Here is a 22,889-nt window from a genome sequence, read left to right on the forward strand (position 1 = left end):
CCTCCTGTCTCCCTCCCTTTCTCTCTTTCTAAAAATCAATAAATAAAAATGAAAAAGCCCACAAAACCAATGTCACATTTTAGACAATTTTTAAATTCCATTAAATATCCAGCATTTGAATTTCCAGTTGGTTCAGAAATGCTATAGTTTTTTTCTTTTTTACAGTTTGAGTGTTTGAATCAGGATTATAATAAGGTCTACACATTTGCTGTTGGTTGATAGTTCTGTTATGTCTCTTTAATTTTTTTTTAATTTATTGATTTTAGAGAGAGAGGAAGGGAGAGAAAGAAACATTCATATGAGACAAATATCAATTGGTTGCCTTCCGTACATGCCCAGACTGGGGATTGTAGGCATCTGGACAAGGGATATTACACCCGGGGGATTGAGTGTGCCTGGGGATCATATGTGTCCAGAGCAGGGATTGAACTCACAACCTAGGTATGTGTCCTGACTGGGAATTGAACCCACAACCTTTTGGTTACTGGATGATGCTCCAACCAATGAGCCACACCAGCCAGGGCTATTGGTTGATTCTTGCATGTGCCCTGACTGGGGATCAAACTCACAACCTTGGTGTATAGGGATGATGCTCTAACTGACTGAGCTATCCTGCTAGGGCTCTTTTAATCTGTAGGTTTCACCTTCATCTCCCATACTCTTTGCAGTGTGTTTGTTGAAGAAACTGGATCATATCTTGTTTTCAGACTGGGTTTTGCTGATTATATCCCTGTGGCATAGTTTAACATGTTCTTGAGGCCTGTCCAGAAGATATCAAGCCATGTAATATGAAAAATAGAGACATTTATTGAAGAAGATACGAGATATGAGAAACACTGTACATAGGACAATGACGCCTCAGTCCCCTTCAAAGTAGGCACTTTGGGACCTCACACAGTTCTCCCAGCGCCTCTTCCACTGTTCAAAACACTCTGCAAAATCCGTTGTTGGAATCACCATCACCTGCTCCATTGTATTTTCCTGAATCTCATCAACAGTCTGAAATCTTTTCCCTTTCAAAGGTGATTTTAGTTTTGAGAAAATCCAGAAGTCCCAGGGTGACAAATCTGGGCTATAGGGGGTGCTTAGTCACCTGGGTGATTTGATGTTTTGCCAAAAAACTCTACATGAGATATGATGCATGAGTGGGTGCATTGTTGTGATAAAACTGCCAATCATCAGTAGCCCATAGCTGCAGTCATTTTCACCATATTGCATCTTTCAACTGATGAAGATCAATTAATAAGGTAGTACTCCCTTATTAATTGTTTGACTTGTGGGGGAGTACTTGTGATGGAGAACACCTTCCCAGTCAAAAAACAGAGTTAACATGGTCTTGATCTCATTGTGGCTTTGCCATGCTTTCTTTGGGCATGGAGAACCAGATGACTGGGCCTTTGTTACCATGTCATAGTCGTAGACCCATGATTCCCCTCTGCTTATGACCTTGTTGAGGAAATGTTGTTCATTGGGAGTTGTTAGAATCAAGTCATTAGCAACTGCAGCACAATGTTCCTTCTGCTCTGGTAGCAAAAGCTATGAAACAAATTTTGCCATGGCACATTTCATGTCAAGGTCCTGTGTCAAAATCTTGGACATAGTAGTTTTTGGGATCCCAGATTAGTTTCTAGTTCTTACACTGTGAGTAGCCAGTCTTTGTTGATTGCTACCCGTACACTTTCAGCATTCTCAAGTGTTCTGTTTGTTGCAGGCCTTCCAGAACACGGATCACTTTCAACAAATTCTCAACCACCTTTGCAGTGATTGTGCCACATTTTTGTTCATGCTGCACTCATTGCATCTTCCCCAAAGGCTTCTGAATCATCTGAATAGCCTCTGTGCAGGAATGTTGAAGCTTAATACAAAAATTTGGTGCAGATTTGTTGCTTTATACTTGCTCAGTCATTTTGAATGCTACAGGCACACAGTACACATACTCCATGGTGTCTACTGCCCCACCGACTAGTAAAATGAAGTTTTCGTTCACACATGCGCATTCCAGTCCACTCTCCTTGGCTGCCAGGTTACACTGATGTTGTACAAACTGTTCTCGTTAGATTAACAATGGCTGGACTTTTTCTGGACAGACTGTATATTTTTCCTATAATGTTGATGTTAGATTCAGAAGCTTGTTCAGCTCCTCTTCTTCCTCCCTCCTCCCTCTCCTCCACCTCCTTCTCTGTACCTCCTCTTTCTACTTTTTCTTCTAAGGCTACGACATGGGTGGTGTTGGGTTCTTAATCAGAAGGTCCAGAATGGCTAGCTGTCTTTTTGTCTCTCTTTTTTTTTGTGATGTTAGTGCTCATTGATGCTTAATGTCTAGTCTGTTAATTCATTAGGCTGCAAAATGGTGATATTCTAATTTAATCATCCCATCTTCATTTATTAGCTGGGATATTTCAGTAAAGAAAAACTTCCCTATATTTTCTATTTACCTACCAAGTGGGCTCTTCTAAGAAAGTTGGGATAAATGCTTGATTCTTTTATTTACCAATTTTCAAAATACTGATTAGGTCCATTAAGCATTCTTAACAGTGGCCAATCAGTTTCTATTTTCAGTATTATTATGATATCATAGACTTACACATACTTGATGTGTTTCAATCAATGTGGTTGTTATCCTTATGGATATATAAATTGTCTATCTTTGGCCACTAGGGACCCCTCAATGTTAATATTTTGATGTGTATCTTTTCAGCCTTTCCCTCCATACATTTTGGCCACTCTCCTCACCTCCTTTTTCTTTTGGCAAGCCTTTTTACTTTTAAGCCATAATTTCAGAATGAAGTGTTGCCATCTGTTCAATGTACCTCAGAGAGCTGAGAATTAAACTCTTTCTTTTTAATAGGAAGAGCTTTTTAAAGAATATTTATTTATTTTTAGAGAGGGGAAAGGAGGGAGAAAGAGAGGGAGAGACACATCAATGTGTGGTTGCCTTTCGTGTGCCCCTCATTGAGGAACCTAGCCTGCAACCCAGGCATGTACCCCAAGCAGGAATCAAACCAGTGGTTCACAGGCTAGTACTCAATCCACTGAGCCACAACAGCCAGGGCTGAGAATTAAACACTAGAGTGAGATCATGTCTGTGAAATTTGCTTGTTATAGTAACTTTTACTCTTGGATAGTAGCTTACTTTTAGTCCCCTTTTATTTTCTCTCTTTGTAGAGGCTTAAGATGTAGCCATGTGTATAACTAAATATCTTGCAAGATACATTTTGGTAATTTCTAAAACAGAGGTACAAAATAAAATGGGGTTTAGAAATGGAGTGTTTGATTCCAGTTGAGAGACGGAAAGGCCTCAGTTGGGAGAGGAAGACGAAGGAAGTCAAGGTAGAGTCAGGTTTGTTTGTTTTTTGTTATGGTGTCAGTAATTGGAATAGGAAGCAGAAGAGAGTAACAGCTTCTGAGAAGATGATAATTTTAGTTTTAGACCACTTAAATTTGAGGTGCTGGCAGTTTGTCCATGTGTTACAGTTGGAAACATGACTTGGGAGATCAGGGAGAGAGGTGTAGATTTGGTCTTGTATTTTTTTAAAGATTTTATTTAGTTATTTTTAGAGAGAGGAGAAAGAAAGGGAGAGAAACACCAATGTATGGTTGTCTCTTGCACGCCCCCCACCAGGGACCTGGCCTGCAACCCAGGCATGTGCCCTGACTGGGAACTGAACTGGCAACCCTTTGGTTCACAGGCCATGCTCAATCCACTGAGCTACACCAGCCAGGTTGTATTTTTTGTTGGGCGGAGGAATGGTGTCAGGGTAAACACTTACTCAGCATTGTCATCATAATATACTACATTTCATTGACTACAGGATGCTCGAGATTATAAGACTCATTGTTATTTTATGTGCCATTGAAAAAAATACTATGGATTGACACATCATTATTTTAATTTTTTTAATTAAATTTTTTTTACTTATTGATTTTAGAGAGAGAGGCGTAAAGGGGTGGGAGAGACTTCAATTTGTTGTTCCACTTATTTTTACATTCATTGGTTGCTTCTTGTATGCTCTGACCAGAGATCACACCCACAACCTTGGCATATCGGGATGATGCCGTCACAAGTTGAGCTACCTGGCCAGGGCCACGTTTTTGTTTTTAAGACATGTTTGATTTCAGAGTTCTTAAAATATGATATAATGTCTCACCGTCTTAGAATCAGTGAAATACTGAAGTTAACATTTAGTAAACCTTTACTCTTTGCCAAGCTCTCTGCTAATAAGCAGGTGAGGATTAATAATTCTCAAAATAACCTTGTTAGTTTATCTTTATTATATTCTCATTTTACAGATGAGTTCACTGGGTCCACAGAAGTTAGTAACTTTGCATACAGTAAAGCTGAATTTAGATTTTCTGGCTTATAAAATGTAAACTACAAAATTAATAATATCAGATAGTGCTTTGGAACATGAAAGAAGTCTTATTTTAAAAATGATGCTTAGGGGAAGATTACCTTTTGCACTGTTGGTTGTAAGTCAGTTTCACTATACTTGTGGTTTCTGTTTGCTTAGTATGTATTCAGGGGCAATATTATACCAGGTGTTTTATAGGCTGGAGAGTTCATTATGGCTCTAGTTTAATAGTGTTCACAACTTAAATTCCTTTTTTTTTTTCTTGTGAGGACATGTTGAATAATGGAGAATCCAGGATTTTGGATTCCAGAAAATTCTTCTTTTGAGTCTCACAAGGTAATGGCTAAAATTTTATCTATAAGGCTATTAACTCCATTCAGAATCATTTTCTGTCAAATGGGAAGGATAATGCCTGTGCCAGTCTCACTGGATTGGAGTGAGGGTCAGTAGACATGAAAATACTCTGTAGTTTTAAAGAACATAGACAATGCAGAGTGGCAGGTAAAATGTTCTGAAAAGTTTGGGAGCTGGAAACAATTCATGAAGCCTCGCCTAAGGTATAAAACATGCCTGGGAATTAATTGGGCTTCCACTGAAATATAGCCACTTTCATGTAAGCTAAGCAAGGTAATCATTAAATTGGGCCTTTCTATACCAAGTCGACTCAAGAGATAAAATTAGTCTTTTCTGCCTGGCTAGATCTGGCAGAGTGCTGGTCTGCTAGCCTTAGGCAAATGATACTTGAAGATGTTAACATTTAATAGTCCTGAATATACCTAGTTGAAAGAATTATAATGTTGGTACATGAATTTAGTAGCGATATTAGTTTTTTTTTGTGTGTGGATTCAACAGCAGTTTATTCCAGAGACTAAGGCCCTGTGCTCTATGTGAAATTAGCCTAGTATGTCTTACTGTTTTCAGCTGAAGCACAATATAGCCTTAGTGAACACAAATTTAGTCACTGTTGTGTTGCTCACAAAGATGAACAGATGTGGTCCATCCTCCAACTGGTTTGCACTCTAACAGGCAAGACAGATATGAGAGAATGTAATATATTATAGAACAGAATATGACAAGCAATGTTATAGAGGAACAATTAAAATAGAACAGATTTCATCTGGAGTGGTAAGGGAAAGCTCTTTGGTGACAATTATTTTTTCACATTTATAAGAGCAATATATACACACTTTAGACATTTTGGAAAATACATCAAAATAAAACTAAAAATTATAATTTATAAAAAATAAAAATTGTAACTGGTCTTCTCTGTTGTGTGTGTTTATTTTATTTATTTATTTATTTTAGAGAAGGGGAGGGAGGGAGGAAGAGAGAGAGAGAAACGTCAATGTGTGGTTGACTTTCATATGCCCCTTGTTGGGGACCTGGCCCGCAACCCGGCATGTGCCTTGACTGGGAATCAAACTTGTGACCCTTTGGTTTGCAGGCTGGCACTCAATCCACTGAGCCACACCAGCCAGAGCTATTTTTTTTTTTTTTTAGTAAAGTGTCTTTGTACTTTGTATACTGATTTATTTTTCCTAGTGGAATGTTATAGATTAGAATTTGACAAGGCCTCTGCATTTATATCTTTAGTTTTTGGAAACTGGAAAGGATCTTTTACAAACTTCTAGCAAGTTAAACCTTTAGTAAACTAAAAGATGGCAATGTGATGACTCATTTGAAATTATAGCAGTTTATAAACTATTTGAAAATGTATAAAACATCAAACAAAATAGTCTTGGTTGGTGTGGCTCAGTGGATTGAGCACCGGACTGTGAACCAAAGGGTCACCAGTTCAATTCCCAGTCAGGGCACATGCCTGAGTTGTGGGCCAGGTCCCCAGTTGGGGGCGCTCGTGAGGCAACCACACATTGATGTTTCTCTCCCTCCCCCTCTCTGAAAATAAATAAATAAAATCTTTAAAAAAATAGACAAGGAAGGGAAAGTGTTAATTACTGCATCAATAATTCCAATCTGCTTCCTGTTAAGAGTTCACTGTAATGAAACAAACCACAATGAATCACTGAAATGAAATAAGACATCAGTATTTGATATGTAAGGATTGGCTGCAAACATATCTTTGTAGTGTATCTGTTGCTTAGTTGGAATGATCCAGCCACCTCTAGCAGAACTCCAATCTAGAGTCACTTACAACCTTATTCTCCTTTCAGGGTGATAACAGGTGTTTCTGCCATGATCTATAAATGCTAGCCCTGATCCATGTGGCTCAGTTGCTTAGGCATCATTCCACAAAGTGAAAGGTAACTGGTTTGATTCCTTATCAGGACATATGCCTGGGCTGTGGCTTCCATCCACAGTTGAGAACGTCTCCAAGAGGCAACCAATTGATGTTTCTCTCGCACGTCAATTTTCTCTCCCTCACTTTCTCCTTCACTCCCCCTCTGTCTAAAAATAAATAAAATAAATCTTTAAATGCTACTTTTATGTCCAGGAAACTTGCTTTTCTACCTTTTTTGAGATTTAGATGTATGCTCTGTAGCAACTGGAAAAGGAAGTTACGCTACTAAAACCATGCACACACACACACACACACACATACACACACACACACAAGCATGTACACTCTTTATTGCAGCTGGAGAAGGGGGAGGTAAGCTATTAAAAATCCCCTGTGTGCATGCCCCTCCTTCACGTTAATGACTTGAATTCTAACTTGCAGCTAGTTTGAGGTACCTTAAACAGGACCACACAATCTTTCACATAGTAAGTAATGCTCAATAAACACTTGATTTGATTTAATGTGTGTATGTATCAGCAATTACTAACCTGTGGGCTTCCCTGTGGGATATTTAATGGATTTTAATAAAGACCAAGAAATGGTTAAGCTTTATGTGTAATGTAAAAGATTTAACTATACTGGTTTTAGGTATTAAAAGTTAAAACATTAAGCTGAATGAATTAAATAATGTCCTAATTTTTATTTATACTCCTTTATAGCCTGTAAGAGTTAGTCACCTAATGAAGGAATTAGGTGAAGAGAAGGCTAGACTGACCTTGTGCTGTCCATGTATAACCAAGCCTGAGTGAGTTCTGGTAAACAGTAACCATAGAAATCTGATTGTGTATTAATGAAATCTATTCCAACTAAGGTTTATTTATTTAGAAAACATTTAAAAAGATATATTTGAGCACTTGTACATGCTCAGTTGTAACCTGGACTGTGTTTACTTTAGAATTAGTCATTGGCTTTGTTAGCTGAAGTTTTACGTAAGTACTTGTTTGTCTTTTGGTTTGAGAAGGAGCTTATGGGTAGTGAATTTTGCTGATTCTTATGGAAATTAATTTATTTTTCAAGGACAAGGTAGCATATTTATATATACTTTATCAGTTTTCTCTTTAAGTTATAATAAACTGCTATGAAGTCAGGTAGAAGCTTAGCAATGATATTTAAGATTTTCTTAGAACTGTACATGAGTAAATGAAGTCGTAGGTATACTGCTAGTTTGCAACTTTGGTTTTGTTTATTACTCTATCCATACCACCATATTTTAACAGAATTTAAATAAATAAATAAATAAATAAACAAATAAAATATTTGTTTTTCTTTGCCTTGGTTCATATGGGCATAAATTGAAGCATTAGCTGTTTTGATTGCTGTGGAATTAGTATCAATACTGTAGGAGAAAGCTGTGGACTACAATAAGTTTGTCTTTAGAATATGGGTTTGAATTTCAGATTTCACTGTTTAAGTCTGAGACCTTGGGCAAGTTACTTAACCTCTTCATGTTTCAGTTAATCTGTAAAGTGGGAATTGCATACTCTGCAAACAGTGTTTTTTCTTTTTTTAAAAAAATATTTTATTTTTGTTCAAGTACAGTTGTCTGCATTTTCCCCCCACCACTTCCCCTTCACCCCAGCTATCCCTTCCTCCCTCCCCTGATTCCACCCTCCCTTGGTTTCGTCCATGTGTCCTTCATAGTTGTTCCTGAAAACCCTTCCCCCCTTCTCCCCTCATTATCTCCTCCCACCTTCCCTCTGGTTACCGTCAGATTGTTCTTAATTTCAATGTCTCTGGCTGTATTTTGCTTGCTTGTTTGTTTTGTTGATTATGTTCCACTTAAAGGTGGTATCTCCAGGAAGACAGACAACCCAATTAAAAAATGGGCAAAAGACCTGAACAGACAATTCTCCAAGAAGCACATACAGAGGTCCCAGAGACATATGAAAAGATGCTCAGCATCACTAGCCATCAGAGAGATGCAAATTAAAACCACAATGAGATACCATGTCAAACAGTGTTTTTTCAAAACTGTAGGCATGATTCATTAGTCCTGAAATGAATTTAGTGGGTGACCAGCATTAGGAGAAACATACAGAGTTGTAGCTAATAAGGGAAAGTATTGTTTTGTGAGACTTGTTTCCATAGTGTACATTCATACTGTACATAAATATGTATGTAAGCAGATGGGAACTTTGTTGCAATGCAAGATGTATTTCTTACCCTGAGCTGAATTAAAAAAAAAAAAAAGAAAAACATTCTGTAAAGTTGTTGTTAGGATTAAGTGCCTAGCATACCTTCTGTTTCATAGATGGACACTGAAGAAAAGATGGCCTTGGAGAAGTCTTCTTGGATATTTTGGCCTTGTTGGATTTTGTTGTTTATACAGATTTGGTCTTTGTTCCAAGAGCTATAAAATAAAAGCTGTTTTGTTACTTCAGTTTTTTATTGCGTGTGGAAAATTCGTTGACATAGGGAGGTTTTCTTTTTTTTTTTAATTATTATTTTGTGAACTCATATACAGTAGGTGAGAGTGTAAGTTTATATGACAACTTGGAGTGCAGTTAGATACACTTCATGAAGCTGAAGGTATGCACCCCCTGCAGCTTGTGATTGCAATTCTTGTGTTTGGTCAAAGGAGGCACGAAGGAGGATGTTCACTGAGGCATCGTTTGTAATGGCAAGACTTTGGAAACGACCTAAAAATCCCATGGTAGAAGTTTAGATAAATAAACTGTGGTGTGTTCATCAAATGGAATGTTAAACTAAACAAAGTTAAGTGAATAAACTAAGCTTCATTTATCAGTAACGATAAATCTCAAATCAAAATGGAAGAAAAGCAAGTTTCAGACAGATATATTATGATACCATGTAGTATTTAACATTCAGAAACATGCAAAGGCAGTATTGTATATTGTTTATGGATATAACATATATGTAAAAATGAAAGTCTAGATTGGAATGATACATATCAATGTTAGGATACTGGATTCTTCAGAGAAGCTGTTTAGTAGGGATTAGAGTTGTATTTGTAATGTATTACAGTTTTAAAATTTTATTTATTTTTAAAGAGAGGGGAAAGGAGGGAGAGAAACATTGATATGTGAGAGAAACACTGATTGGTTGCCTGCTGTACACTCCCAACCGGGACCTGGCCCACAACCCAGGCAGTGCCCTGACAGGAAATTGAATTATAACCCTTCTGTTCACAGGCCAGTGCTCAGCCCACTGAGCCACACCAGTCAGGGCTGTAATATGTTATTACATTTTGGTAAAAATAATCTGAAACAAATATGGCACAATGTTGACATCTGTACAGTTTGACTGTAAGGTAAATGTGTAGTCATACTTTTTGCTTTTCTGTATGGATTAAACATATATATATATATATGTTTATATATAGTTTATATAAACTTTTATATATATATTTCTTATATATATTTGAAATTATATATAGATTTCTTTTAAAAAGTTTAGTGCACAATTTATGGCACAGGTTAAATTCTTAATGGTATCTATTAAAAACAGCACACTGCCCTGGCTGGTGGGTCAGTCAGTTGGAGCGCTGTCCTGTACACCAAAAGGTGGCATGTTTGATTCCCAGTCAGGGCATGTACTAGGTTGTGGGTTAGACGTGGTCAGGGTGTGTATGGGAGGCAACTAATCAATTTTTCTCTCTCACATTAATGTTTTTCTTTCTCTAAAAAAGTCAATAAGGCCCTGACTGGTGTGGCTCAGTGGGCTGAGCGTCTACCTCCAAAGCAAAAGGTAGACAACTTGATTCCCTGCCAGGGCATAGGCCCCAGTTGTGACAGGCTTAGGTCCAGGTGTGTGCAAGAGGCAACTGATCAGTGTTTCTCAGACTTTTGTTATATGTGCTTCAGTGAGTCTTAGCTTGCTTCCTGCCCTTATTGTGTTACAGATGTCCTCTACTGCATCTTGGTTAACCCGTTCAGTATGCAAAGATCTGTCGTACCAAGCATTATAAGGCTGTATTCTACATTTTCATATGCTCTAGTTCAGCACTGTTGGATACAACTTTCCATGATAATGAAAATGTGCCATGTTTGTTCTGTTCAACATGGTGGTCACTAGTTACATTAAGCTACTGAGCTTTTGAAATGTGGCTGGTATGACCCAGTGACCAAATCTTAATTTTATTTAATTTAGATGAATTTAAATTTAAATAGCCACATGTAGCTGCTGGCTCCTGTATTGGACATCGCAGCTGTGGTCTATTGAAAAAAATGCTGGATTTGATTACTAGTACATTACTAATTTCCTGAGCCTGTTTTCCTCTATGTAAAAGGGGACTAATAAGTCTTCCCTGAACCTTCTCTGGAGATCCTGGGAGAAGTGAAAGGATGTGTGAAAGCCTGTTGAGGAGTGACCAGTCCTGTGGGATATTATGTGTTAAGAGCTATAAAACTGTGCTGCTTGACTGTAGTTCTACTTCTAGGACTTTATTCTAAGAAAGGAAAAATTTTTATACATTTCTGATGGTCTGTAGGGATAGTCATCAAAGGTTACTTATAATTATATTAGATTGCCATGGCTACCATAACAAAGTAATACAAACTGGGTGACTTTAAACAACAGAAAGTTATTGTCTCATAGTTCTGGAGGCTTGAAACCCAAGATCAAGGTCCCTGCAGCGTTGGTTCCTTCTGAGGACTGTGAGAGAGAATCTGTTTCATGCTTCTTCCCTAGCTTCCGCTGGCTTGCTGGCACTCCTTGGCTTGTAGAAGCATCTCAGCCTTTATCTTCGTATGGTGTGCTCCTCGTGTGTGTCTCTCTGTGCCATATTTCCTCTTTTTGTAATGATACCACTCATAATAGATTAGGGTCCACCCTAGTGACTTCATCTGAACGAATTACATCTGTAATAACCCTGTTTTCAAATAAGATCACATTCTGAGTTACTGGGGGTAAGGACTTCAACACACGATTTTTAGGGGGATAAAATTCAACCCATAACAATAATACTTGATAACTGAAAAGCAAGGTAAAAGTTCTGTAGGAATGGACAATGAAGACTAGCTATGCAGTTGTCTTAGCTCTGGCTACTGCAACAAAATCCCATAGACTGGATGGCTGAAACAACAGACATTTACTTTTCACAGCTCTGGAGGCTGGGAAGTCGAAGATCAAGTTTCTAGCATAGTTAAGTTCTTGATGAAGGCCCTCTTCCTTTAAAAGAATTTTTTTTCTAAGTTTTTATTTAGATTTCCTTTTCAATCTGTTCTGTACTGTACAAGTTCATGCCACCCACCCTTCCAGTAGTTTTTTTGAGGATTTTTTCTTTAAATGGAAAAATAATAAGAGGACCATCTACTGAAATGAGGTAGGACCAGAGTCAGTTCCTGTGTGGCAGTTGTTCAAAGCTGGCCTCATGGAGCCACCACACAGAGGAGTCAGCAACCGGGCCTCCCTCTTATGAAGAAAGAGCTGAGAAAAGCCACGTTCCAATTTGTGAAAATAGTCCAAATTCCATTATGATGTTCCCTGGCACTCTTCCTATACTTCATATATTGAAGGCACCCCCCTTTATTATGGCCGTTTTTAGCAGGCAAAGAAATAGGAAGGAATATATAAAAATAAAAATAAATATAAATATAAATATATGTGTATATATGGAGTGGAAGGAGAAGAGTCATGTAAACCTAAACAGTCATCACATTACCCCAGATGAGCCTGACATTAACAAAGAGATAATAAATAATACCTAGGGGATAAGTGACAACAGGGGGACAGCAAGAAGGGAAAGAACACACATTTAACTATTAAACACACTTCTGTATTTGTTGGGGAGAATTCAGGCCAGCCCCAGGCTTCAGCACTTGCCAGACAGGTAAGCTGATGCTACTCAAAAAATAAAAAAAATAAAAAGTATTTAGGCAGAGGTCCATACCACAGTTTTCCTTCAAGTCAGGTGATCCCCCAGGAACAGAAACTTTGGCTCTGAGACAAATGGAAAAACATGTATTTCCAGTTACAACATGAAAATACAGAAAACTCATAAAAAAAAACACTATCAAGGTCTGACGCTGGCAAAACAGGTAGCATGGCTTTCTCTGCACCCAGTGCTTAAGTGGTTATTGGTATGTGTTCCAAAAACACTGCGCACTTGACCGACAGGTGCGGCATGTTGGTGGATAAACTCAATGTGGAATGTGATGGGTCACAGAAGGAATGAGCCAGAAGCATAGGAAAGAGAGGTTTCAGATAAATTAGCTTAAAAGGGAGTTGTCACCAGACTACATACACTCTCTGCTGGCCTTGGCTCTCCAAGAGCTTTTCCTCACCTTGGAATTAATGCAGTGTGGTTACCAGTTAACACTGCTAGTCAGCTCTATAAATCTTTAAAAATAATTATCACAGCTGCTCTCTCCCTCTGTGGAGCAGCCCTCACCATTTCTTTCACTTCTTCCCCACTTCTTTCTTCACAGGCTCTGATCTCCTAAATTCTAAGGCAATGGGCAGCTGGCAGCTTGTCCCAGACTAACACTCTGAACCTGTCCCCAGAGCTACCTCTTCTCTGACTTCCCAGTGAGCTAAGGCAGCCCAGCCGGGGTTCTCCTGTTGCCTCCTCTATGCTAAGACCTTCCTTGTTTCACTGTCCCCAGCTTCAGTAAATGTATCCTCATAGTCACCTGGATTCATGTGAAATCTTTCCTACACGAAGTCAAGAACCCATACACTATAGCTGGTCCCAGGCAGACCTGCCACTCAGGGCCAGGCCGGTCTGTCATTGTTCCCAGTGAAAGCTGGTAGAGCTCAGCTGGCTCCTGAGCCTCATGAGGCCATTATCCCTTCAGCAGTACTTGGACTCTGAGACCTTGCCACCCTGCCAGTAGCAACAGCCAAAGGCCAGTGCTGAGCTAGACCACAAGGTCTGCTACCTGTGTCACAGCCTCCTCACACTTGCTGCAGTGGTGGTCAGCTGCCAAGACATTACTCCAGACCAGTGGGGAGAGCTGCAGCTCCTATGTTTGCAGTTGGACTGTCACATCAGCACCCATATCTGGGAGAGCCCCCAGGCCATGCACTAGACCTAACTCAGGGACCTAGCTGCCCAGACCTATTTCCACTGGCAGGAGCTGCTGTCCCACTGCCAGCGCCAGACCCAGTACTTCAGCCACTGGGAAGACATCTAATGGAGCAGGGTAGGAGTGGCCCTTGGCTCTTGGCTCTGGCAGGGAGTGAACAGGACCTGTAAAACTGGAGGAAGCAAAGAATGGAGGCCAGAGGAGGATGAGTATGATGAAACAAGAGCCCTCTTCCACCACTGCCCCGACCCCCACTGGCAAGGGATTCTGCCTCTCCCTGCCCGCCCACCCCACATCCACTGCTCTCCTTCCCCACTCAGCATGTCCTCTTTACCCAAGGCCCTTCCTGGCCGAAGCCCTCCCACCCTCCTTCCTCTCCCTGTCAATAATGTGAGGTTTCTTTGTGCACACTAAAGTCTAATTTCACATAAAAAAATTGTCACAACCTAAAATCAACCATATAGGCAGCACTACACACAGTAGAGACCTGTCCTGAAAATTGTAGTCTGGCACTGTTACTTCAGCCTAACTGGCCCATTTCCCACCCTGCTCAACACACCCCTACCCAAAACCTAATTTGTGCAAAAAGAAAAAAAAAAGGCAGGCTTATTCTATCTGAAGCCTTCAAAAAAAGAAGAAGAAGAAGAAAAAAGAAAAACAACACAGCATGTACACATGTAGTCAGGTTCAAATATTTGGGGGGACCACCCCAAAGGAAATAACCAAAATAACCAAAAAAGTAAAGAAATGCCTAAAACATAACACAGCATTTTAAAGTGCTTTCAGATACAAGGCAGAGAGAGGTGTAAAGTAGAAAATATCCAGATCTTTGGTAATTTCCAGAAAGGTCCAGTTCCTTGGGTGACTCCAGGCCAGTGGGCAGACCTTCATGGCTTCTCTAGAGCAGAGCTCGAAGTTTGCTCCTGGGGACACAGGCCCAAGGATCCTGAACTGAGGGCACCTACCCCAGCTCTTTCTTATTTCCTCCGCTCCATCTCCCACTCCACAAAGGTGTCGGAGAGACTTGGCCAGGCCTCATCTCATCTTCACTGTAGTTGCTGAGGTTGGGGCCAGTCACCTGAGTAAAGTTAAGGAACACATATTCCAAGTGTCCCAGGGGATGCCGTTGATCCCTGAGGAGTTCTCTGTTAGAGAGTTTAGTCACTGGTTCAATGTTGGAGGATTGTTCTCAGTAAAGATTGCCTTCCAGAGGGCAATGGTTATTTCCTGATGAAGTGACTGCTGCCCTTCTTCAGAGTCCAGGCCAAACTGAAATGTAAACTGGTAGAGATCCCTGAATTTGTCCCATTGTTTGGCTTCAGTTAAGAGGCTATGGAACTGTGCACAGATCTCACTGATGCTGTCTGCACTCAGGACTTTACAGCCATCAGATAACCCCTTGCTGGTGAATTGGCACATGGCAGCAGCCTGAAACTTCCAAGCCAGGGACCGCACTGAAAATTTTGTGGGGTCAACACATAGGTCACTGCAAAAGCACTCCGTGCCTCCCTCCACAAGTGCATCCTCCTGCTCATCTTCGTAGTGCCTGAACAGTTCTTCCAGCCTCTGTGAGGAAGACTCCTTGGCATTGGTCTTGGGCTTCCTCCTAGCATCTCCTGAGGATGTTGGCAGCTGGCAGGCCTCAGTGGTAGCCTCTATGTTTTTTGTCCCATTGATAAGGATAGCTCCACCTGGCTTGCAACAGGCTAGTGGCTGTTCCTCACCATGGCCTGCAGCTTGTCTGTTGTGTGATTTGCTGCCAGGGTCGCGGTCTCCATTCTTGTTTCCCAGAGCTGATGAGGGCTTCTTGCACTTGGTGGTAACACATTGGCCCATGATCAGATGCCCTTGCTGTACCTGGCCTCAATATGCCTATCAGCTAGAGGAGCCAGACAACAGTTGCTCCAGAGGTTACGCCAGTCAAACTCTTTCTGGAAACAATGGTGGTCCAGTGGGTCCAAACCACCTACTACCCCTGCTTGAATTTCCAAGCTCCTACCCCAGCCACTGCCTCATCTTCATCTCAAGGCCCTCATCTTGACTAGCAGATGGCCACCTTCTTGCTGTATCCTCACATGGTGGAGAGGGAGAGAGAGCTAGCTTTCCGGTTCATTCTTATAAGGACACTAATCCCATCATGAGGACCTTACCCTCAGGACCTCACCAAACCCAGATAACCCAAAAGGTTAACCTCTACATACCATCACCTTGAGGGTTAGTGCTCCAAAATCCATAGGGATTTTATTTAATTTTATTTATCTTTTAAAGTATATTTTATTGATTATGCTATTACAGTTGTCCAATTTTTTTCACCCCTTTACCCCTCTCCACTCTGTACTCCTCTTTCCTCCATTATTCCTCCCCGTTTTTAGTTCATGTCCATGGGTTGTACATATAAGTTCTTTGGCTTCTCCATTTTCCATACTATTCTTAACTCCCCCTGTCTATTTTGTACCTACCATTTATGCTTCTTATTCCCTGTGCCTTTTCCCCCATTTTCCTTCCTCTCCCTCCCCACTAATAACCCTCCATGTGATCTCCATTTCTCTGATTCTTTTCCTGTTATAGTTGTTGCTTAGTTTTTATTTTTAGTTTCAGCTGTTAATAGTTGTGAGTTTGTTGTCATTTTACTATACATGTTTTTTATCTTCTTTTTCTTAGATAAGCCCCATTAACATTTCATTTAGTAAGGGCTTGGTGAAAATGAACTCCTTTAACTTGACCTTATCTGGGAAACACTTTATCTGTCCTTCCGTTCTAAATGATAGCTTTGCTGGATACAGCAATCTTGGATGTAGGTCTTTGCCTTTCATGACTTTGAACACTTCTTTCCAGCCCCTTCTTGCCTGCAAGTTTTCTTTTGAGAAATCAGCTGATAGTCCTATGGGAACTCCTTTGTAGGTAACTCTCTTCTTTTCTCTTGCTGTGTTTAAGATTCTCTCTTTATCTTTAATTTTGAGTAATGTATTAATTTTTTAAAATTTTATTTAAAGATTTTTTTATATTTCAGTTTGGAATACATTTTTATTTTGGTTATAAAAGTCCTTTTTTAAACTTAGCTCACTATGGTGAAGTGTCCTTTTTTTAAATAGTATATTTTATCGATTATGCTATTATGGTTTTCCCATTTTTTTTCTCTTCTCTATCCCCTCTCTTGCCCTGCATTCCCCCACCCTCCAGCATTCCCCCCACCTTAGTTCATGTCCATGCATTGTACATATAGGTTCTTTGGCTTTCATTTATTTACTTTTGAGAGAGAGGAGGAGAGGGAGAAAGAGGGAGAAAAGCATAAATGTGCAAGATATACATGGATTTGTTGCCTCTCGCACACCCCCAGTTGGGTATATCTTTCATGTGTCAATGTTTCCTCTTTCTCCCTCTCTTCCTCACTCCCTTCCCCATTTCTAAATAAATAATTTTTTTTTAAAGTTAAAGCTTTTAGCACTAAGTGCTTCCTGAAAATGAAGAGGACCTTGTGAAAGGTACAGAATCACTCATCTCTTGGAAATACTAAGCCGGGGTTGGATGTAAGCTAAGGTGAAGCTTTCACTTTCGTAAAGCAGGACAAGGAGATGGCAGATCTGTGCCCTCAAATATCTTCTCAGGTATTGTGTGTTGGGATTTCCTTTTGCCTTTTTCCTCCCCTGTGGCACGTAACCCCAATCTTCATTGAAAGAAATATTGGATAGATATATAGTACATTCTAGAATTAGGAGTTTCCTTCATTTGTGGTCTTTGACCTTTCTTAGGGGCGGCATGCTGCAGTCCAAGTGTGGCATTTCTTACACAGTTTTGGAAACAGCTCTTGGACAGGAGGTCCTCTTGATATTTACTTATCCCCAGAAAGAAGTTACTTCTCACTCTCCTTAAATCTGTTGTCTAGATCTTGCCAGTTAAGCTCTTCTTTGGGCATGAATGGAATAGAGGAAATTTTTATGATAGGTTTTAAAAAAGGAGTATATGTGACTTAATCATTAAAATGATATATGACTTGAAATTGGTTGCCTGACCTAGGAGTAAGTTAGTTCCCTCCACTTTCTTGTCAGGAGGCTGTAAGAGATTAGATTGAATGACTAATTCAGTATGAGATTTCTGTGTTCAGTATGAGATTAGATTGAATGACTTTTAACTCTGCCTTCAAGCTTTGATTAGAAGTCCCAGCTTCTATTCTCTTCTAAGGACTTAGATGTAAAAATCTAACTCTAACCTTGACCTAGTGGATGTTCAGGAAATGTTGGCTAAATAAATTAGTTTTTTCATGGTGCCTTTTTTTCTCTTGCAGTTAAAAGAGCCAAATTCCAGGGTTCACCAGGTAAGACCAGCCTTCTATTATAATGTCCCATCATATTTGCTGTGATTTAAAAGCAACCTTTTAAACAAATACTTTTATCGAATTCATTGATTAAATTAATTACACTCAGTAAATTCCTTAAATTATTAATTAATAACTCAGAATAGGGAGATGTTAGTCAAAGGGGTACAAAATTTCAGTTATGCAAGATAAATAATTTCTGGAGATCTAATGTACAGCAATTATAGTTTACAAGTAACCAGAGGTGAAGTGGGAGAGGGATAATGGGTAAAAATTGGGGAAGGGTTGTCAAGGAACAAGTATAAAGGACACATGGACAAAGCCAAAGGGGTATGTTCCCTCCACAATTTGGGAGGAATAATGATGTTAATGCTGCTGTTGAGTTCTGTTTACATTTAATTGGGGAAATATTATGCTATTTATGTTATTAAATATTTTACCACATTTTTTGCTTCAAAATTTTTCCCCCTATTTTCTTCCTTTAAAACCTATGCGAGTCTTATGGTCTAAAAAATATGGTAATATCCTGAGTAGGTATTGGCAAACCAATGTTAACAGTGATCCTCCAAGAGTGCAGGTCAGGAATGAATCCATTCCTAAAGAGCTACTAAAAATCCCAACATAAAACCAAGTCTTGTATAGTATTAGAAATTTAATTTTCTAAGAGAGTAGATTCTAAATGTTCTCAATACACATACACCTTCTCATTCAATACACCCTCTCACTCACTCAAAATGATAACCATACGAGGTGGTTATGAATATGTTAATTTGTTTAATTGTGATTATTTTGCAGTGTATACATACATCAAATCATCAGGTTGTATACCTTAAAATGTACAATTTTAAATTATCAATTATACCTCAGGAAAGCTAGAAAAAAAAACAATGCTGTTGTAAAACATTAGAGAAATCTACATCTATATATCAATTTAGTGAAAAGTTAAAATCCTCTTACTTCTTGACCAACTCAATTATACTTCCAGAATAACTATTTAGAGGTTTTTATATATCTTTTCAGATTTTTTCTGTGTATATGCGTGTCTACATTAATGGATTAGCTATACATATCTTTGCACAACCTGCTTTTATCCCAATACATCATGAAAGTCTTTTCTTATGTGTGTGTATATACATATATCTGGTTCTTTAAAAAAAAAATGTTAGCCCTGGCTGGCATAGCTCAGTGGATTGAGCGCGGGCTGCGAATCAAAGTGTTGCAGGTTTGATTCCCAGTCAGGGCACATGCCTGGGTTGTGGGCTAGGTGCCCAGTGGAGGGTATGCGAGAGGCAACCACACATTGATGTGTCTCTCTCTCTCTGTCTTTCTCCCTCCCTTCCCTCTCTAAAAATAAATAAATAAAATCTTTAAAAAATGTTATATAGAATTTTATTGTAGATTTGTACCATAGATTCTTGATTGAATATGTAGGTTGTTTTCAATTTCTTGCTATTCTAAGAAGTACTGGTAAATATTCTTGTGCATTTGTCATTGCCTGCTTTTGCAAATGTATATGTACACTAGAGTCCAGAAGTAGAATTGCTTGGTCAAAGGTATATATTTTAAAGAAATTTGGTAGTTGCTACCATGCATACTGCCTTTCTGAAAGTTTTTGCTAGATTATACTCAGATCAGAGTACATGAGGATTTCTTTTCTCAAGTCCTTATCAACATGACATACTATCAATTTTTTAAAATCTTTGCTCATCTGAAGGCAAAACATGGTATCTCCTTATTTTAATACACATCTCCTAAACTGTGAATGTCAAGTTGTTCTGATTACTGCTGGGGGAAAGGAAGAGTCCTGGGGGTTACCGGGAAAAAGTGAACATGCTTGGGAACCCAGGAAAATCTCAAAAGCCAAACCTTGGGTGCAATAGGAGCTAAAGCAGATTCTGAACTTTCTACTCTCTCCACTGGCTCTGGGTTAGGACTCTTGTTTTTTTTTTTTTTTTAAGTGAGAATCTGTTCTGTTCAATTTTCTGGTCCAGCTGGCTTTTCTGTGGTTGCATACAGCCTATAATCATATCTCCGGTGGAGTTTGTATGCCTCTCCTCCAAGCTTTGTAACCAACTACCAGCTATCCCTATTTCTTTGTTTTCTCTATTTAAAAATTTTTTGAGAAGGAATCATATTGGTTTTACCTTTTGGCCAGCCCATAGATGGGATGCTCTTGAGTGGCATCTGCCCCTGGTCTAATCAGCTATGGTGGAATATGGGGAGTGGACTACAAAACCATATGATATCAAACATAGCTCAGGGGTCTACCTCACTGGTACACTGGATATGGATGGGGGTCATATATAAACTACATGATTCTTAGTGATATTAAAGAGAAAGGTTTATCTTCTGCTAGAAGTGCATGACAAGGCCCATTTTCTCACTTCTCTAACAGGTAATCATTGTAAGCAATCTTTGCCAGTGTGATGAGTCAAAAAATAATTGTATCCCCTTTTTCATTTTATAAAATTATGATTAATATGTTATATAGAAAAGCGAATTCTCAGTTCAGTTCTCCTCCTCATGGCTGATGTGAAGGTAGAAGGGTGAGTATAGAACATGCTGTGTTAAGCAGTAGGTCAGATCCCTGAGTTTTGAGTTCTAGGCCACTTACCTTTGTTTAGTATTCAACTTACACTGTTAGGTTAGAGAATTTCCTTTTCCCAATTCTGTGATAACATTTCTGATAAGTGAATAGATAAAGCTTGAAATTCACTGTTTATGAGGGTTTATCCTGAATTCTTATTTCTTTCAACAGCTAGAGGTAACCCTTTCCTCTTCTGCAATCCTTTATCACTTTTTCTGTTATGGTACTTACTTTTTTCTATATTTAAAGTTACATATCTTTTCTGGTGGCACAGCACATGTGAGGGACCACTGCCCTGACCACCCGGCTGGCACCTGACTGGCTGCAGGCAGAGAGAGTGGAAGGGAAAGAGAGAAACATAGATGTGAGAGAGAAACATCAATCGGCTGCCCTCTGCACCCACCCAGACCAGGGACTGAACCTGCAGCCTAGATCTCATATTTTGGATTCTGGCTATATTATAATGAATGACACTTTGCATTAGATGTCATTGGTTGAAGAGTTTAAGTTAATGGAGAATGCACAATTGTGTGTTTTTACGGCACTGTCCTTTCTCAGTTCAGCCACCCAGCAGGAGGAGGATCCTTTATTTGTCCAAAGTAAATTTTGGAGTAGATTTTCTTTCCTTTTTGTTTTTTTAAAAGATTTTAATTTATTTTTAGAGAGAGGGGAAGGGAGACAGAGAGGGAGAGAAACATTGATGTGCGGTTGCCTCTCAAGCACTCGCTACTGGGGACCTGGCCTGCAACCCAGGCATGTGCCCTGACTGGGAATCAAACCAGAGACCCTTTGGTTCACAGGCTGGCACTCATTCCACTGAGCCACACCAGCTAGGGCTGGAATAGACTTTCTTACTGCAGTTAAGAACCATTGTGTGTTAAAAGATGGACCAGAGAAAGATGGCAAAGAGCATATTAGTATTCAAACAAACAAACAAAAAAGGTAAATAAAATAAAATTGCTAATATACCTGTGGAAACTATTGGTTTTGATGCTATTATAAAACAGCAAACCCAGCTGAACATGTTCCAAGAAATTTGTTTGAAGAAGTATGCAGTAAGTTGTGCTGGTGACAAAGGAGCCATTGCCAAAGCGTGTCCTAATGTTAAAGGAGTAGATTTGTCAATAAACCTGCTGTTGGCATGGGATGAAGTGGTAATATTGCTGATCAGCTCAGACACCTGGAAGCCCTTAATCTCAGGGACAATAAACTGAGATTTCCCCCTACTCACCATCTCTAACCAGGATATTTCCTGCACTGAAGGTTTAGTCCTCAGCTGCACAGGAATGTGTGCCAAGGTGCTCCGGTGTGCTGTGGGGTGACCAGTCCTGGAGGAGCTCTGCCTAGAGTCTAACGATATTTCCATTTCAGAAAGGCCGGCTGACGTTTTACAAATGATCAAGTTATTAGACCTTTCCCATAATTAGTTAATTGATGAAAATCAGCTGTTTCTAATAGCATATCTGCCCAGACTAGAACAACTAATTCTTTCTAACACTGGATTTCTTCTCTACATTTCCTGGATCCTGGGATTCAGTGCAAAATGTCAGTATTTCCTTCCTTGCCAAACCTTGTAGTCAGTGACAATCAGATATTGCAATGGTCATCTATCAACAAGCTGGATGAGTTACAGAGTCTGAGCTCTTTGTCCTGACGAAGAAACCGGGACTGAGGGAAGCAGAGCGCAGACGGCGTACCAGTTCCTTATTGTCAGGATTGGTCAGCTGCAAACCCTGAACAAATGTCAAAATATTCCTGAGGAGAGGCAGGAGGCTGGAGCCAAGCTGGAGTACAGAAAAGTGTTTGGAAATGAATGGAAAAGGGGGCTGGGCATCAGGATCCAGACCAAAACAGGCCAAATGAGGAGTTCTGGTAGCCCACCCCAGGTACCAGGCACTCTGCCTCAAAAATGGTGCACCTGGGGAGGGGGAACTTAAAACACAACCACCGTGTTTGCTCAAAGCCAGCTGCTAACACTGAGGATAAAATATCCTCACCATCTGGACCAGAAAGTCCTAGAGAAACAACTGCCCGACTCCATCACAGTTGAAAAAGTGAAAGGATTGCTGCCATGTCTTCTCAGAGTTCCTGTGTCAGACCTTCTGTTGTCCTGTGAACGTCCCAAAATGCCAGGCAGAGAGATTGAACTAGAAAATGACAGTCATTACAGTTTTATTCTGTGGAAAATGGAGATCTTCTATTAGTGCAATGGTGACAGCCAACTAATAAAGCTCAGAGACTAGACTGTTTATTGTGACTGGGGTTCACTGGAAATAATTGATTTATTGGAAAAATTCTACTCCCCCCAAAAGAGGTTTTATAACTTTCCCTAAGTGTAGAAAAGATTGTA

General features: G+C 39.6%; 1 protein-coding gene and 3 pseudogenes across 5 annotated transcripts in view; 3 read left to right on the plus strand and 1 right to left on the minus strand.

Moving 5' to 3' along the window:
- Positions 1–22,889, plus strand: part of UNC13B (unc-13 homolog B) — a 205,218-nt gene that overhangs the window by 13,667 nt on the left and 168,662 nt on the right. For all 5 annotated transcript variants that reach the window (XM_045840120.1, XM_045840121.1, XM_045840122.1 and 2 more), the window contains exon 2: positions 17,923–17,952. In XM_045840120.1, the coding sequence (XP_045696076.1) occupies positions 17,923–17,952 (30 nt within the window). The remainder of the gene's footprint in view (positions 1–17,922; positions 17,953–22,889) is intronic.
- On the plus strand, positions 13,389–13,748 carry LOC123819680 (annotated as a pseudogene).
- On the minus strand, positions 14,528–15,476 carry LOC123819823 (annotated as a pseudogene).
- Positions 20,476–22,754, plus strand: LOC123819824 (annotated as a pseudogene).

This window comes from Phyllostomus hastatus, unplaced genomic scaffold, assembly GCF_019186645.2.
Source record: "Phyllostomus hastatus isolate PE091 unplaced genomic scaffold, TTU_PhHast_1.1 phas_contig_34, whole genome shotgun sequence".
Lineage (NCBI taxonomy): Eukaryota > Metazoa > Chordata > Mammalia > Chiroptera > Phyllostomidae > Phyllostomus > Phyllostomus hastatus.